Source organism: Eptatretus burgeri, chromosome 7, assembly GCF_056783735.1.
Source record: "Eptatretus burgeri isolate ZD-2024b chromosome 7, Ebu_testis_v1, whole genome shotgun sequence".
NCBI lineage: Eukaryota > Metazoa > Chordata > Myxini > Myxiniformes > Myxinidae > Eptatretus > Eptatretus burgeri.
In genome coordinates, this window is record NC_140967.1 from 81,057,246 (window position 1) to 81,074,606 (window position 17,361).

Here is a 17,361-nt window from a genome sequence, read left to right on the forward strand (position 1 = left end):
TGTTTGAGGATATTGTCATGTCGACATAGAAACTCAAAAGCAAATGTCCGAATATATTTTAAAATTCGTGAAAGACTAAAAAAATTGTAATAAAAAAATAACAACAACAACTTTAGATATTTCATCACGTGCCTTCACGCAGCCAAGGAGAAAAAAAGAAAATGTGCCTTGACGGAGAAAATAAGTTTCGGGTATGCTAAACATTACCTCGACGTGTTTCGACTTATGAGTAATTTACAAGGAACTTGTGTCGACGTGTGTCAACGATCGCATAACGTGCCTACAACTTATTCCCAGCGTAGCGGAACATGTGAGCCATACGGCGAGTACGTCGTAAAATTTTCAGCATGCTTGAAATTTCACGACGTACGAGACGTACCACGAAATATGACAGCGTACTTCATCGTTTTTCAGCGTGCTCTTAACGTATACACAACTTACCCATAACGTATTCGACGTGTGCCAGCTTGGTTTGGCAAATTTTTCATAGGTCAGCATATGCTGGCTAAATCGTCAAGGTGTGACTGCGTGGTTGACACTTCCAATTCTCAGGCGGTTATGATTTAAATCGGTGAGCGACAGCTTTTTAACAGGCTACGCCACGAGTTCGTCGGCGATACGTGCAGTGCGCTTTGCCTAAGTTAAACTATCGTTGGGCATAGGTTGTGAACGCCGACAACAGGCTAAGCATTCGTTGGTATAAGTTATCTATAAGACAACGGAACGTTCTGTGCCCGTTACTAATATGTTATGCATACGACCAACACGTTATGAATACGACCAAAACTTAAAAAAAAAAACATCAAAATTTCAGCGTAAGCCATTTTACATACATTTTTATACGTTGCCATTGCTGGCTAAATCGTCAAGGTGTGACAGTGCCTTAAGCGAGGGAATTTAGCTGTGCCCACTCACTGTGACATGAAACGTCTGAGACAATCAAAAGGTACGGAACCAGTGCGAGTCAACTTCTCAGCATTTATGTTATCCGGGCCTGGCATCTTTCCATGTTTTAGTGTGCAAAGCACTGCTTTAAATCCAGATAAGGAGTAATCACAGGTGAGCCCACGGTTGAGAGATGGCGAGTACCCTTTCTCCTTGAGATAGGAAGTGATATCCTTGAGATAGGAAGCAATATCCTTGAGATAGGCACCAGGCAGGGGGAAGAAAGCTGGCAGAGGTAGGTCCCTTCCATTGATGACAAGGTCGTGTGCAATAGAGTCTGGAGTAACTGGGTGGGGCTGTCATTTTGCTGATACGAGCAGCATAGGTCAACTGATCTCTCTGTGAGTTGACTGATCATCTGCCAGGCTTTCCAGCTTGGGTGCATAAAGTCATTGCTCTCAACCGACTCTTGCCATCTCATCTTTCAGGCCTCACTGACACTGGATTTGAGCAGGGATGTGAGGAGAAAAGTTTCCTCCTCATTTGATGTGTTTCTAAATGTATCATGAAGTCTTTCACACTCATGGACCCATCAAGGGATATATATCTTGTGGCACCGTTATGAGATGCAAGTCTTGGAGGCAGTACCGATTAAATCCCAAAAAGCAACACAGGTGTTATTAACATCTGCGGAACTTGGGGAAGGAAGAGAGCAGCAATTTCTGTAATGTTGCTGAACGTCGCTCAGTATTCCTTATGAAAGTTCCATGTCTTGGCTGGGAGTGAAGGTGTTGAAGGCAGGAGGGGAACACCCTTGATGAGGGCAGGTCTATCATGGGAATGATGGAAACGTTCCTGGAGTATTTGTGTTGGTTTGTTAGCACGACCTGCTGTGCCACCATGCCAGGTCTGGATTAGTGGCGGTGTTCCACTTGATCGAGAGGAAGGTGGTTGGTTGTCACCTGTCAAAGAGAAGGGTTAGGTCTGAGAGTGAAGCCTAGTTGTGTTCTTTTCCATTCCTGTGAAATAGTTGTATCCCCAGTCAGGATGTGGGCAATTTAAGTTGCATATGAAAAGGATAGGAAGAGGAGCTGTTGGAAGGCTGCACAAGTGTGGGTTGTTGATGCACAAGTGTGGGTTTATACACATTTACAATGTGAAGGACTTGTACTTTAATAATGCACCACTGCTGGTTTTTATCTGGTGTGGACATGGCGATCACTGTAGTCATGTATGGTGGACCTTATGCAGAAGGCAATTTCATACTGAGGGCTTCCTGTGAATGTTTGGAGTTTAAATCCTCGAATGTTTACTCTACTTTCATTGCACAAAATGCGTATCTTGAAGCAGGATCAGAAGCACATCATTGTCGATGGCTAAATGATGAAGTACAGTTCTTTCGTTTTGTAGGGGGGAAATGCTCTATGGCTGCATAATTTCAGGGAAAATTGTAGGTTGGGGATTCAAAGTGAGGTTTGCCAGACTGCCAAAATATCGTTACATGGAAGGGGTTTCTGAGCTATGGGAGGTTCCATAGTTCGTTTGAGTTAAGATTTTAGCTTGGTCTGTGTGTTCGAGTAGCTTAGATTTACTCTGATTGTATCAGGGAAACTGTCAGAAGCAAGTCGTATGTAATTTGCATCGAGAAGGTGCTGATCATAATCTTAGAACAGTACAAAGTAAGGTTGTAATATGTCTGACATTCTGTATAGTTGAAGCCAGATGAGGACCTGTGGCACTTGGTAAGACACAAGGAAAGCAATTTGTGCCTTAAAGAACATCATCATGGTCCACTTGAGGTGGCTGGTTTTCACCTGTCTGGTTGGCCAATATAAGAATTCAACATCGCTTACCTTGGCAGTGTTATTCATGTCTCTGCTGGTTGTGAGCCAGAGATCAATCGATGTCTGGGTCAGGTCTGGGGAGTCATGGATTCACTGGATCATGGGGTGTGGTGCTGTTGGGACCTGTGTGGGAGGACGAAAGTCCGAGTCTTCAGGTCCTTGGTGCTTCCAGTCATGCTCTACGGATGTGAGACTTGGACTCTGATCAGGGATCTGAGAGAGAGACTTAATTCCTTTGGTGTCGGGTCTCTTCGGAGAATCCTTGGCTATCACTGGTCGGACTTTGTGTCCAACGAGCGGTGTCTGAGAGAGACTCAAATGAGATTTGTTACCTGCATAGTCCTTGGGTGTCAGCTGCGGCTGGCTGGACACATGTCTTGTTTTCCTGATGCTGATCCTGCTCACCAGATTCTCTCAGCGAGGGAGCCTCATGACTGGAGGAGACCAATGGGCTGACCTCGTGCCTTGTGGTTGCAGCAGGTGAAATGGCATCTCAAGGAGATGGGGATGGGCCAGGCTTCTGCCTGGGGGATGGCCAGATGGAGGCCCCTGGAGTACAGGTGGAAAGTAGATGCAGCGACATGCTGCTCCAGCGCATGCTCCTATGCCTGACTGTGATTGTGTGAATCCAGTATTGTCAGTGCCATTGGCGGATTATATTTAATTTCCATTGTACGTAAGATTACGTGTTCCTTCTTTTCCTTCTATTGTGTCTTTTGACCACCAAATCCGTCCACTTATTTATTGATTGGCCTGTCCTTCCTATTCCCAAAATTTATTTTCGAAATTAATAAACCCCCCTTTTATTTATAAGAAGCATTTACCATTTTCCTGCCTTCTCGTGTGAACAACCCCAGGTTTGGTTATTATTTGGGCAATTGTAGACTTGATAATTCTGAACGTCATGTAGTGAATTCAATATCATTTTGGCATCCCCGGAGGCCTTTATTAGACCTCTGGCTCAGTCGGTCTGTGTTAAAGGTCCTGTCTCACACGACAATATTGTCAGGGTAGATCAATAGGTAAATCAGATTACTAAATTGCTCAAACAGTAATCAAGGTAACAGCTCGTTAGCCATCTGGAGGAAGTTCCCAGGGTGGATCGCAAGGTCAGTTGTATTGCCACCCGCATCCACACCCTTGCCCCCATTTCCACTCCTGAGCTTTATTAAATCAACTGAGACCCTTTCTCTTTCAAATTCCTCTCCTTGTACTGTGGTGTATCCATTGCCCGATTTTGTTTGTTGATCTCTTCTGCTATCCAACGAACCTCATCAATACCTTAATGCTATAAAAAAAAAAATGGAAGGAAGAGGTGAAAAATAGACTTCTGTCATGGTTGCATGTGTAATAAACAGGTGGCCTGTTATGCTGTTATGACTTATCCAGAGACAATGCTCTGCTTATCGCATGGTGAGTAACAACGCAACTTCATGAGGTTAAAAATAGGGCACATGTTGGATTTGTCAGGAATTTGTCTTTGAGGCCACAGTTTCATTACTGCAACACAGCTGGGCATCCCTTTCTCAGAGTATGCACACTGCAAACTAAACAGTGAGCTCTTGGCAAAGCTAAATGTTTGTATCACAAAAAAAAATAAAAATGGAAAATCGCATCTGAAAAGAATGCACCTGCACTTGTATATTATATGGTTAACATTACAGCAAATTCCATGAAGTAATGACAGCTGGCCTTACCCGAGGTCCTGGTAAGGCAGGAATACCCTTTTCACCAATGGATCCTGGTGTCTCTGGTGTGCCCTACAAAAAAGCCAACGTTAGACTTTTAATACATTAAATGGCCGGTTTGGTGTTCTAATGCCCACAGCTCATGCTACTAGATCCCAGGTTCAAATTTTGTTGATTTGTTTCTAAAATTCTAATGTCCTTGTACAATTCATGTAAAGGTGAACCAATATCTTCTGATGTCTTTATTCTACAGATTCTATTTGTGCAAGCTCTTTCCTGAGTCTTTCATGCTACAAGTAAGTAAATCTACAAAATAAACTCCAACTCCAGAAAATGAAGCAACCAATTAATCCCCTCAATCGATGCCAAAATATTTACAAATCATGATACAGTACACTGAAGGTTTGACACGGCTCATATGCTTTGTGATGTAATGAGGTGGAGAAAAAATAAGGACCACTGGACCTGGAGCTTATGTGGGCCCTGGCCTAATGTTGTAATCCAAATTTGGGAGCATTCTGACTGGTGGGTCTGGAGAAGAAGATATTGGAAGAAATTGGAAGAAAGAAATTTACTGTCAGCCATTTTGACCGACTTAAAAAGTCACGTGACCGGAACGAGCTTTGTAATCCCCGTTACCAGCCAGGAGCGGAACGTTATAGCCAAATTTCAAGCAGATCAGCCCAGCGGTTTGGCTGGAGAAATCAAAATGGGAGACGGATGGACGGACGGACGGCGCATGATGACAATACCTTATCTGGAATTCCAATTCCAGATAAGCTCATAATATGCTATAGTATGATGACATTGCATGAAGTAATGATGAAACGAGTGACATCATGATGTGATGTATGACTTCGTCATGCCAAGTCCAGATTACGGAGAGATTCACTTCCATTGGCAGTGATATTCACGTCTCAGCATGTTGTGAGCCAGAGGTCGATAGACATCCGGGTCGGGCCTGGGGAGTCATGGATTCACTGGTCCACGAGATGTGGCATTGTCGGTACCTATGCAGGAGGACAAAAGTCCGAGTCTTCAGATCCTTGGTGCTTCCAGTCTTACTCTCCAGATGTGAGACTTGGACTCTGACCAGGGATCTGAGACAGAGATTTAACTCCTTCAGTACCAGGTCTCTTCAGAGAATCCTTCAGAAGAAGATTTTTGAAGGGTAGGGATGTTAAATTGCAGAGGTCATGCTGATCACGTGATCGGAAGTGTGTCAAAATGACCGACTTGGTCAACTTTTAGGAAAATCGCATAAATTTCTTTTAAAATCTTCGATCCTTTCCAGACCCACGAGTCAGAATACTACCAAATTTGAGTTACAAAATTCGACCAGGGCCCACATAAGCTTCAGGTCCAGTGGTCCTATTTTTTAGTATGGCTGTAGAATGTTGTATTATTTTTGGTGTGACTTGAAAGTAGGCTCAAGATCATTTCCCTATTTTTTCTTCTCATGTTGCTGTGGCATAGGCAGAGTAGCTTAGATTTACTCTAATTGTATCAGGGAAACTCTCAGAAGCAAGTCATATGTAATGTGCATAGAGAAGGTGCTGATCATAATCTTAGAACAGTGCAGAGTAAGGTTGTATTATGTCTGACATTCTGTAGAGTTACCATTCTGTATAGTTATTTCATGGTGATTGTTGCAATTCAAGCAATCACAAATGAGAGAGTTCGGTGATCTTTATATAGCTTGTCTTTCTATAGTTTTATATAGCTGGAATAGCTTGTCCCTGCACTTTATTTAAATAATCCAGTCTTTTGGTCAAAGCTGGCCTCCAAAGCCAGTCGCCGATTGGGCATCTTCCATCGTGCAACGTCCTTCCTTGGCACACCTGAGCTCCTCACCACATGCAAAGCATTCATCCACAACCTGATGGAGTACTGCTCTCCCCTCTGGGCTGGTGTTCCCACCTCTCACCTTTCTTCAGCTTTATGCTGTGGAAACCAAGGCATTTAGAATCATTGGTATCTCCCGCGATGAGGCTGAGTATTTGGGTCTCTCACTCTCTCACTGCAGGCAGGCCGGAGGTCTTTCTATCTTCTACCGTCTCCTCTCCGGCCTTACCCCCCCCCCCGCTCTGTCTGCTATCTGTCCCCCTCCCCCCATATTTCTGCAGGGCGCTCAAGGTCCGCCAGCAACTCCCTTCTGGTTAAACCACCAAAATCAAGAATGGATTGCTCACCTTCATTCTTTCATTCCTCTTTTTTTCCCACCTTCGGAACAAACTCCCACAATCACAATTTGGAAACTTTGGAATAAAGGTTACAATCCTGATAACTGACACGAGGTTGGCCCATGCTGAGAATATCGATTGCATCACTATAACACTTAGGCGAGTGAGCGACCAAATTGAGACCCAAGTTCAGCTTGGAGTGTGTGTTTTCCTAACAGGCACGGCTCGCGACTGCGTGACAGGTAGCGTCCATGCTACAATATATCGAGTTTTGGCCAAAGACATTAGAAGACCTCAATGTACTTTTACATAAATTATAAGGACACTTACAGACAATGGACCAATTCACATCGTGCAGTCTATGGAATTTGAACCTTGCGTCACAGTAGCACAAGTCATGTGCTCAGATGAGAACAGTAAACAGGCGAATATTTCAATACACAAAGGAAAAAAACAGGTTTATTAGTGTGTGTGCTACCTGCTCTCCCTCTGGTCCTCTCTCCCCATCTTCTCCTGGAAAACCTTGACTTCCCTATACAAAAATATCACTGTATATGTATATAGATTCACAACTCATTTAAAAAGAAAGCATCAAAAGAAAGCAATTTCTACCACAAGGACTCTTCTCATGTGAAATGAGACATTTGTTGTCAAAATAAATCTATAGTAGTTAAAGCAGTCAGGCAGTTGATATCGGTGATATTGGTTCAAGTTTTTGATCTGGATTAAAATATGTGAATGTGCTGTCATGTCCTGTGAATAAAATAAGTGAATGAAACTTGGCAAGATGAATCCTCCCATGGATAGCAACTATGGAGTTTTCACACTCAGTAAGCAGAACTTATTGAGCAACTCGACTTTCTCTAAGTTTACATCTGCAATGTCAGAGTTAATTTTGTGGCAATTTAAACCACAGAATCACCACTAAGAATGTGAGCACAGTGCCAATGAAGTCAGAAAGTAGTATGTAGATGCCCTGACCTTGAACCCTTTTGGTCCATGTGGATGTGCAGTGGCATTAAAGTGAACGAAAGGCCAGTACTCCGAGAGAATAAGAAGTCCAGGTCGTCCCGGTTCTCCAATTTCACCCTCAATCCCATGGAACAGACAGGCAGGATAAAAGAAGATCAGAAAGTTAGCCACAAGTAGATTCACTAATCTCAGAATGTTCTCAATTAAGCAACATGTTTGAATAAGGGATTAACTTGTATTTTTTTCATTTTTAAAATACTTTCACAGTTAATAATATGACTCCTCTTCCAATGGCATCAGAAAACTCCATTATTGCTGGGAAAATGTGACATTGGCAGGGAACTACAGAGGAAATGACTAACGTCTGTGCCAAGTTTCGCTGATGCATGACTATTATTTCATGGTGGCAAGAAAAACCTTTTCCCTGTCACTTGAATACATTTTGTGCTTATATGAGTGAAGTGTTAAATGATATAAAGTTGAAAGATTACTTCGTCCTACCTCGTCACCTTTCTGGCCCTGCCAAACCACAGATCGGTGGCCCTGGGGAAGGAAGGACAACATACAGATGAATGTGCTATCGATGAGACAGGTGAAGATGTAAAAACATATTTGGACAAAAGTGTAGCTTTGTTGGGAATGTTGTTGTTTGCTAAATTTTTATCCCTGTGGAGATATTGGATAAAACTGGTATTTTCAAGAGGAGTCGGCAGTGGGGACTACATTTTAAGGTGTAAAGTGAAATTGGAATATGGATGGTTTGTACAAGTAAATTGATAAAACGCAGAGGTGAACGGCTTCAAGGCATTTAAAAAAAATTGTCCACATTATTCATACATATCAATTTGTGGGTAAAATTTGTTTTGTGGGTAGAAAAGACATTTCTAATCTTCAATAACGATCCCTCTGACTCTCTGGAAAATCCTCTTAATCAATTTGCTGATGACTTCACTCTCGGCCGTGACATCCCTCATCCTTCAGACAGGCAGGCTGCAGCCCCTTCCCTCTCTTTAGATCTTGACAAAATCACAATATGGTCAAACACTTGGAATATGTCTTTCAATCCTGACAAATCTCACACTCTCACTATCTCTCCGAAAGGACTGTCTGGAAAACCCTCCTGTCAACCTTCTTAACAACCCTCCTGAGGAAGTTCAGTCATTCAAACTCCTGGGTCTCATTATCAGCTATGATCTTTTTTAGGCACACCACATCTCAACGTTGGCCTCCAAAGCCAGTCACTGACTGGGCATCCTCTGTCATCCAAAGTCCTTCTTGGCACAACTGAACTCCTATCCACCTACAAGACCTTCATTTGCAGTTTGATGCAGTACTGCTTTCCTGTCTGGGCAGGCTCTCCTGCCTCACATTTTGCTTCACCTCAAGATTATTGGACTCTCCCATTCTGAAGCTGAGTCTATGGGCTTATATCGCTTCACCATCACAGACACGTCGGTAGTCTCTCTGTCTTCTACTGCCTCCTTTCTGGTTTTGCACCCTCTGCTCTTTCCGTGTTTTGTTCCCCCTGCCCCCTACCCCCCGAGGTTTCTGCAGGACTTACCCTGTTCACCATCAACCCCCTTTTGGTGAAACTACATGAATCCAGGACAACTGCTCACCTTGACTCATTTGTTCCTCTTTCCCCCCCCCCCCCCCATCTATGGAATCAACTTTCACATCCTCTTCAATCTCACTCTTCCCTCCAGGTCTTCAAAACAGCTGTAGATCATCCCCAATCCAAAACCATGATAGTTTCTATCCTTGTTTCCTTCTGTATCCCCAGCCAAATTGCTCCTATCTCCAATTTTCCACCCTTGAAGCTTCCTTCTGTATCCATCCTATCCAACCCATGCATCCTCTCTTGCCCTCCATTCCTTCCCACACCCATTGTCTGTTCAATTCTCCCTCCATCTTAGCCTTCAACTCTGTTGTTGGTGTCCCCCCCCTCCCCCTCTCTCTACTGTTCCTTTTGCATGTTGTGCATCCTGTTTTTGTCTGTTACATCCTGATCTGTTCAGTGTACTAGCTCTTCCACAAGCCTTGACTATGTATACAAAATAACAAGCCCAAAAACATAATGCCTCTGACCATTGGCTGTGGAGGCACAAAAATGAATAAGAAAATCCTGAACAGGAAGAGAGAGCTAGAGATGTCAGGAAATATAAAAATATCGAAAGATAGATAGATATAGACACAGATAAAGAACTGAAGAATTCCTTCAGCTGATTGGGTGCCTGATTCAATGACCATCTGCATCATAAGCTGGGCACCATCGATCGACGTTTGGACCCCTCAATTCCAGAGCCAAATAAAGAGAAAGAAAGAGATTAGAAGAGAAAAGTTGAGCAGCGAAGTATAGTCTGAAGCTACAGGGGAGCACAGACAATTCAGCCTGGCACTCACAACCAATGGCTTTTCTACCAGCAATATGTCTATTGACCTTATTAATAACTGTCCACAGCTCAGGGAAAACTTATGCAAACATTGAAAGGAAAATGGATTATAACATAAATAGAAGGAAGAAATGGACAAATCTGCCAATGTTGTCTGCACCATGTCTCTGTTCCAACCAGCAAGCACTTGCATTCCTACTCCAAACAATTTAATCACCACATGTTGTGCAGTTCAGTGAAAAGACAATTTTTGATGAAAGACAGCCACACACACTTGTAATAATCCAAACCAATCTGTTTTGCAAATCTAGGCTCATGGAAGAGTGTGATGACAATGTTGTCATGACGGTAATATTGTCAGTTAGGTCTAAATCTAACCCATCATTCGGGCCATAAAAGTGCGTGTGTTTCTTTGTGTCCAACCAACCATAATTTTGTGCTGTAACCCCAAAAAAGTTATTTCTTTAAAACTTTTGCCCACCCCCTCCCCCCACAAAAAATACATAATCTCCAGTGAAATCAAATACAATAACAGACACATGATAGTGCCGCAGTAGGCCCTCACCTTGTCACCCTTTTCCCCAGGAAGACCCGGCAGACCCTACACATCACACAGAAATATGTTGGTAGTTACAAGATACAACATACCAGAAAGGCCCAAAACAACCTTTCTGCATTAAATCATTAATATTCAAGAGGACAGATCTTCATTCTGGCAAAGAGGCAAACACGAAACGTGTAAAGTCGTGCAATTACGTACATCCGTATGTTATGAAAGTGTAAAGTTTTAAATGAAGGCGCAAGTCAATGGTCTATGTATTGTAAAGATGTATCAGTAACCATACACTGATGACCAATATATCAAAATGGAGAGAGTCAAGGGTAGGTGAAAGGTGAAGGGAGAAGAAAAGGGAGATGGATTGACCGAGCATTATTTTCAATATTATATGCATCGACCAGTTGTAAACAATCAGAACATGCAAATTAATCTACCTGCTGGAACTTACAGGAGAACCAGGGAGTCCAGAGGGGCCTCTGGGACCTGGGAAGCCGATTTTCCCAGGAAGACCCTGAAAAGGGTTCAGCAGATTATGCATCAACTCCTTTCAGTAACATCGCATGGGATGTATTTGTCATTAAAAAATAATAATATATAGCACTGCACACAAAAATATAACATATAGGACTTCTCATTACGAAACAAGAATTGAAAACCATGACAACTTCAGCCAATTTACTGAGTGAAATTGCCATAATCATATAAAACCATCACAAATGGATTGGGCCGTGGCAACACTGTCACCCAATATAACCTGTTACAAAAAAAAAATTCACCCCCATACCTCTTGTTACAAATAATGATCGAGTGCAGAAGGCAGACAGTCATACTAAATGGTTAATATGATTGTCAATTTCACACAGCAAAATGGCTTGGAGGAAACGCAGCAGTGATATTAATTGGAAGGCACGATGTGTGTGCGGGTTATACTTGGAGTTGAGTAATATAAGTTATTCACCCGTCCACCCACACAGCAAGAGACAAGGTCGTCAAATTTTCAACAAATCTTTATCACGAGAATATGAAGAAGACTAATTGATAATTGCATCCAAAGGTCAAAGGGTCAACGGTCAGGTCAGGTATGGGAGCATACGCCAGAGCAGCGCGTCGCTGTGTCCACTTTCCGCCGGTACTCCAGGGGCCTCCGCCTGGCCAATCCCCATCTCCGTGAGACTCCATTCAACCTGCGGCAACCACGAGGCACGTGTTCGGCCCATTGGCCTCCTCCACTCACGAGGCTCCCTCGCTGACAGAATCTGGTGAGCAAGGTCAGCATCAGGAAAATGATCCACATGTTCGTACAGTCGCAGCTGACCCTCACGGACTATGCAGGCAACAAATCTCATTAGAGACTCTCTCAGCAACCGCTCGTTGGATACAAAGTCCGACCAGCGATAGCCAAGGATTCTCCAAAGAGACCTAGTACCAAAGGAATTAAATCTCAATCTCAGATCCCTGGACAGAGTCCATTTCTCACATACGGAGAGTAAGACTGGAAGTACCAAGGAGCTGAAGACTCGGACCTTCGTCCTCCTGCACAGGCACCGACATCTCCACACTCCATGATCCAGTGAATCTATGACTCCCCCAAGCCCGACCCAGATGTCAATTAACCTCTGGCTCACAGCCAGCAGAGACAAAATATCATTGCCAAGGTAAGTGAATCTCTCCGTGACCTCGACATCCTCGCCACAAACAGGTACAGACAAGATAGCAGCATCCAAGATGTCATTGAAAGCCTGGATCTTAGTTTTGACCCAGGAAACCTGTAATCCCAGCGGCTCTGACTCCTCATTCAGCACCTTGAGGGCCCCTGAAAGGATATCTAGAGTCTCTGCAAAGATGACTGCATTATCGGCAAAATCAAGTCAGAGATCTTGACATTCCCAAACGACGTGCCGCAGCTTGATCTCTCCAACATCCTTCCCCGAATCCAGTCCATACAAACGCTGAAAAGTGTGGGGGTCAGTACAAACCCCTGAAGAACTCCAGTAGCAACAGCAAATAAGTCAGAGATGGTATCACCACATCTCACAGCACTCACAGTGCCAGAGCATGGTTCAGACATATGAATGATCAGTTTTGGTGGCACCCCATGAAGACTAAGAATCCTCCAGAGAGAATCACGATTCACTGAAGCAAATGCTTTGCAGAGATCAACATAGGCCACAAGCAGCCCCTGCCAAAACTCTTGACTGCGTTTGGTGAGGACTCAAAGGGCAAGGATATGGTTAATCGTTGACCTCTTTGGTGTGAAGCCTGACTGCTCTGGCCGCTGGTGCTCAAGCAGATGGTGGTGAACCCTATCAAGAATTATCCGAGCAAAGACCTTTCCCAGCACTGAGAGCAGCGTCACCGCTCGGTAGTTGGTTGTTGCAGTCCTGGTGATCACCCTTCCCTTTCCAGAGAGGGACAACAAGGCCCCTCTTCCAATCAGTTGGGATGATGCCTGTGTTCCAGGCAGAGCACAGAACTGCATGCAATGGCATGGGTACAGCATTCCCACCAGCCTTGAGAAGTTCAGCATGGATTCCCCAGATCTAAGAGCTTTATCCCATTTCAACCGGTTCACCGCAGTCTGTGTTTCCACAAATGAAGGCGGATCACAGTTGATTGGAAGGTTAGCAATAAGGATAGTAACACCCATGACATCCAACTCAACAGGTGGTGGATCAGCCTGGTGCAGCCACTGAAAGTAACCGGTCCAGCGGGCCTTCACTTCAGACGCCTCTAACAAGAACCCACCACCCTCCACTCTATCTGCAGTGCACCGAGGGAAGGGCTTGGAGGAACGCAATGCGCAAATTCCCCTGTAAGCAGGATGAGAATCACTTGACCAGAGGTGATCCTCTCCCCCCTCACAGATTCCTCGCACATCGGCCTCCTTGTCCACTCTTAGTGCACGTACTAAGTGCAATTTTTTTTCCTCAACGTACAATTTTTGCCTCAACTCCCTGAACAGCTCAGCTCTGTCATTAAGCCTGGCCCTGCGACTCTGGTCAATGGTATCCAGTGTCCGTTGAGAGAAAAAATTATTCTTCACCCTCTGGTGAGTTCCAAAATATCCACCGGCAACATCAAGGATGGTGGTCTTGAAGGAACTCCACAACTCTTCAGGATTCTCCAAAGCACCCAGACCCTTCCAAATTCCCACTCACCCTGTTCGCAAACTCCTCAGCTACCCTCTCATCCTTGAGCATGCCAACATCCAGCCTCGGCTGGGATGGTACCATTCTCCGGGATTTAAGCTACAACTTCAGTTGCTAACACTTGCCTGTGGTCGTTATTGAGGAAGTGAACATTCCAGTTGGCCCTGCAGTTCTGGATCATCCCTCAGCGACCATCAACAATGCATGGTCAATCTCCTTTGTTACACTACCAGTGTTGGAATACCAAGTGCAGGGATGAGCCTGTGGGTGCTGAAATCATGAAACAGCCACCCTAAGCCCATGACTTCTTGCAACATCAAGGAACTTAGTGCTATTCTAGTTTACAGTTCCAAACCCATGGTGACCAACACATGTCTGATAACCATCCCTATCTGTTCCATTCGATGCAGTGAAATCCCCCAAGACTATAAATGTATCTTGTCCGGGGCAATGATCAACCACAGACTCGAGCGTGGCACAAAATGCCTCCCTCACTGTGAGATCACTCGCCTCAGTCAGAGCATAAACAGAGACCAGGGAAACGACACCCAAGGAGTGATGAATCCTTCCTCTCGTAATCTGCTCATTGACCAGTATTACCTCAATTATCATTGGAGTCACCTTATTGAACATAGCTGGAGCAACTCCTTGGGCACGGTAATCATCAAAGCGACTATAGTAGTAGACCAATAGTAGGTGTAACCACCTGCCATGACATTGCCGCTATCCAGTCTCTGAACCTCAGAGAGCGCTACAACATTGATGTTCAAACGCTTGAGTTCAGGTGATAACAGAGACAGGTGATCATCCTCTCTTCGGGATAGGACATTCCCATGGAGTGGGCACAGGAGGTACTCCCAAGGAGTGGGTTTTCAGATTTCTTTGCGTTTTTCTTGTGTTTTCCGGAGTGAAGGGTTTTTGCAGTGGCCGGAGTGGAAATCCTGCAACTAACCTCCTCAAAAACAATAACCTCAAGGAAGAATTAGAATGAATAAAATATATTGTGTAAAAAACGGAAAGAAATGTTGAAGGAACAAAGATGTCAGGAAGAACCCAGACAGATAGATTTCAACAGTTACTCCCCAGGCTCAAACGCACCTACATGTTCAAGCTACCAGAGGTCGGTTTTGATACATCACTTGTTACCCTGGGTGATGATAAATAGCCAATTATGTTGAATTTGTATTTGAACTCAGGTCTTTTGAGATGAGGGAAACACAGGCAACAGTTGCTGGAAAAAAAAGTGCCACAGTCTAGCATCATTCCACTGGGGGCAGTGATACCAGATAACCAGGAAAACTGAAGACAGACCCTGTAGTGGTTCAATCAGAGCTACTGATCAATACAATGGCAAATTCATTGTCAAAAGATGCTTGAGAAACCGACTTGTACGAGTCACAGCTCCACATCACCTCCTGTGAAATTGCCTAAGTGATTGACACTTACATGGGCAAAGACCAAACACCATCTTTGTCTTTGACTGACAGACACTTTAGTAGCACATAACTTGCAGGTGATGAACTTGATCCAGATAGGGCAATGTGGTGTAAACTACTCGGTTAAGGTTCAACTTTGACATCAGAGGTGACATGTCCGCGAGAGAAATACATCCCTGCAGCACAACTGGTTCACAATCTACACAGTGGTCACCACTGATGGTGTGGCCGGGCATCGTGAACTGTACCAGAAATTAGCTCATTATCTTTTGAGAATGTATAACAGGTGTTTTCTTGCTGGTGGTTATGCCACTTCCATAACCTTATGATCCGGGGTTCATTACCCCATGCACGCGAAGCGAAAAGCACGGTTAAGCAATATTGTTCACGTCTGTCTGTCTGTCGATCTGTCTTTCAGTTTATGATCAAGGACCAACTTATTTGAATTGAATGATAAACTTTGAACATGAATCGGAAAACAAATATGTAGTTCAGCAGTAATTCTGCTCTGAATTCATCCCGATCAGACATGCGCAGAGAGGAGTGATATTATTTCTTCTTTTCATCTGTCTGCCTGTCTGGCAATAAAAAACAAAACTTGAAAAACATTCATTTTAGGGACATCATAAAGGACACAAACAACAGGCACGAATAACTAATGTAATGTGTTAAATAAGGTGGTGTAATAGCCAAGGCATCAATGGCAGCAAACTTCCAGAATTAATTTTTTTTATATGACCTTTACAATCTTTATCAGCCCCTGTTGGACTTCAACTCCGAACAACAAAATTACTAAAACAACGGGGGCTATGACATTTTATGTCTTTTGTACTTGTTTTTATTGAAAGTTAATTATACACTTGAACACTGTGGAACACAAATCGCCTTTTTGACACTTTAAAAACCTTTCTGTTTAACAGGACTTGGACAAAATGTTACAGCATTTTACATCATCACAACCAATCAAATTCGCCGTTCGTAGACCCCATCCGTGTCCTTGTTTCTCAAGACAGTGCAGGGTAATGTGTTCTATGAACTCTCTCGTTTACCAATGTGACAAATGCGCATGGGGCCAATTGAGTGAAAAAATTTTGCGGACCATTAGTAATGTCAGACCAGTCAAAAACTTGTCAGAAATCTTTGGAAGATCAATCAAAAATCATCAAATTGTAGAAGGAACCCAGGATGATCTCCAGGCTGCAGTGACAGGGAAATTGTGCAAGATCACCCGCACAACATGATCAGAAAACTTACCAACAACATGTGAAACATTAAATACTTGCAGATGTCAAATTTCACAAACGAATTACTGCAGGCCCCCAACAAAACAGTAACAGTTTAAAAACAGTCAAATGAGAAGCAAATATAGCATTCCAAATGCACCACACTCCAGTTTTGTTAATTTATATTGTGGGATTATAAAATAGCAAGTTACGAGCCCCCCTGAACAAAGACAGCTCGTCATATTGATTGCTTTTGGACTGTTATGTATTTGTACTTACCTTGTCACCTGGGTGACCTGGCAACAAGCTCACCGACTCACCTTTAGGCCCTTTTGGCCCCCGTTTTCCCTGGTGATTAAATACAGGAATATGAGATTCAAGCTTGATCCACGTATCGATCAGCAAGTCGTTAAACAGATGGCACATGATGGAATGAGAAATTAATGCCACAGATCACAAGTCATGTCCTATGAGGACATGACTAACACGACATAACTTGTTGCATTTTATAAAAGGATGGACAATAATTTGATCTCTGATAATAGATTTTTTTTTTTGCATTGTGCTTTACAACTACCTCGGAAAAAAAAACAAAAAAAAACACAAAAACTGGAACTGTAAATGAGCACATCGAACCAATATTTTCAAAGTTTGAACTTGTACTTCTTCACAAGTTATACCCGTGCAATTGTAGGTCTAACAATCACCTTGGGTCCAACCAGACCTGGTGGTCCAGCTGCCTCTGATTCTCCTGGTGCCCCAGGAGCACCATTGCAACCATCTAGGCCAGGGAATCCTTGTGGGCCTGGAAGCCCTGGATAGCCCTGTGAGACATGCATCCCTATCAGGCAACATATCTGATAGCTTTTGTGGGTAATACAAAACGGATGGAGGAGGACACAATAATGAATAAAAATGTGTAAAATGAAAGAAGAAGAAACAAGAAGAACGAGCATAACAAAGGTGAAGGTGGTGAATTACCGGTATCCCATCAACCCCAGGGAACCCAGGTGCTCCAGATAGGCCCTG

At 43.6% G+C, this 17,361-nt stretch overlaps 1 protein-coding gene across 1 annotated transcript in view; it reads right to left on the minus strand.

Annotated features, from left to right (window-relative positions):
• The window catches only part of LOC147023626 (uncharacterized), a 156,573-nt gene that overhangs the window by 128,281 nt on the left and 10,931 nt on the right, over positions 1 to 17,361 (minus strand). Inside the window, exons 3-11 of the mRNA XM_085890349.1 lie at positions 17,314 to 17,358; positions 17,040 to 17,156; positions 16,612 to 16,680; positions 10,973 to 11,035; positions 10,531 to 10,566; positions 8,074 to 8,115; positions 7,582 to 7,689; positions 7,079 to 7,132; positions 4,427 to 4,489 (exon numbers count right to left, since the gene is read on the minus strand). Of these exons, the coding sequence (XP_085746475.1) occupies positions 4,427 to 4,489; positions 7,079 to 7,132; positions 7,582 to 7,689; positions 8,074 to 8,115; positions 10,531 to 10,566; positions 10,973 to 11,035; positions 16,612 to 16,680; positions 17,040 to 17,156; positions 17,314 to 17,358 (597 nt within the window). The remainder of the gene's footprint in view (positions 1 to 4,426; positions 4,490 to 7,078; positions 7,133 to 7,581; positions 7,690 to 8,073; positions 8,116 to 10,530; positions 10,567 to 10,972; positions 11,036 to 16,611; positions 16,681 to 17,039; positions 17,157 to 17,313; positions 17,359 to 17,361) is intronic.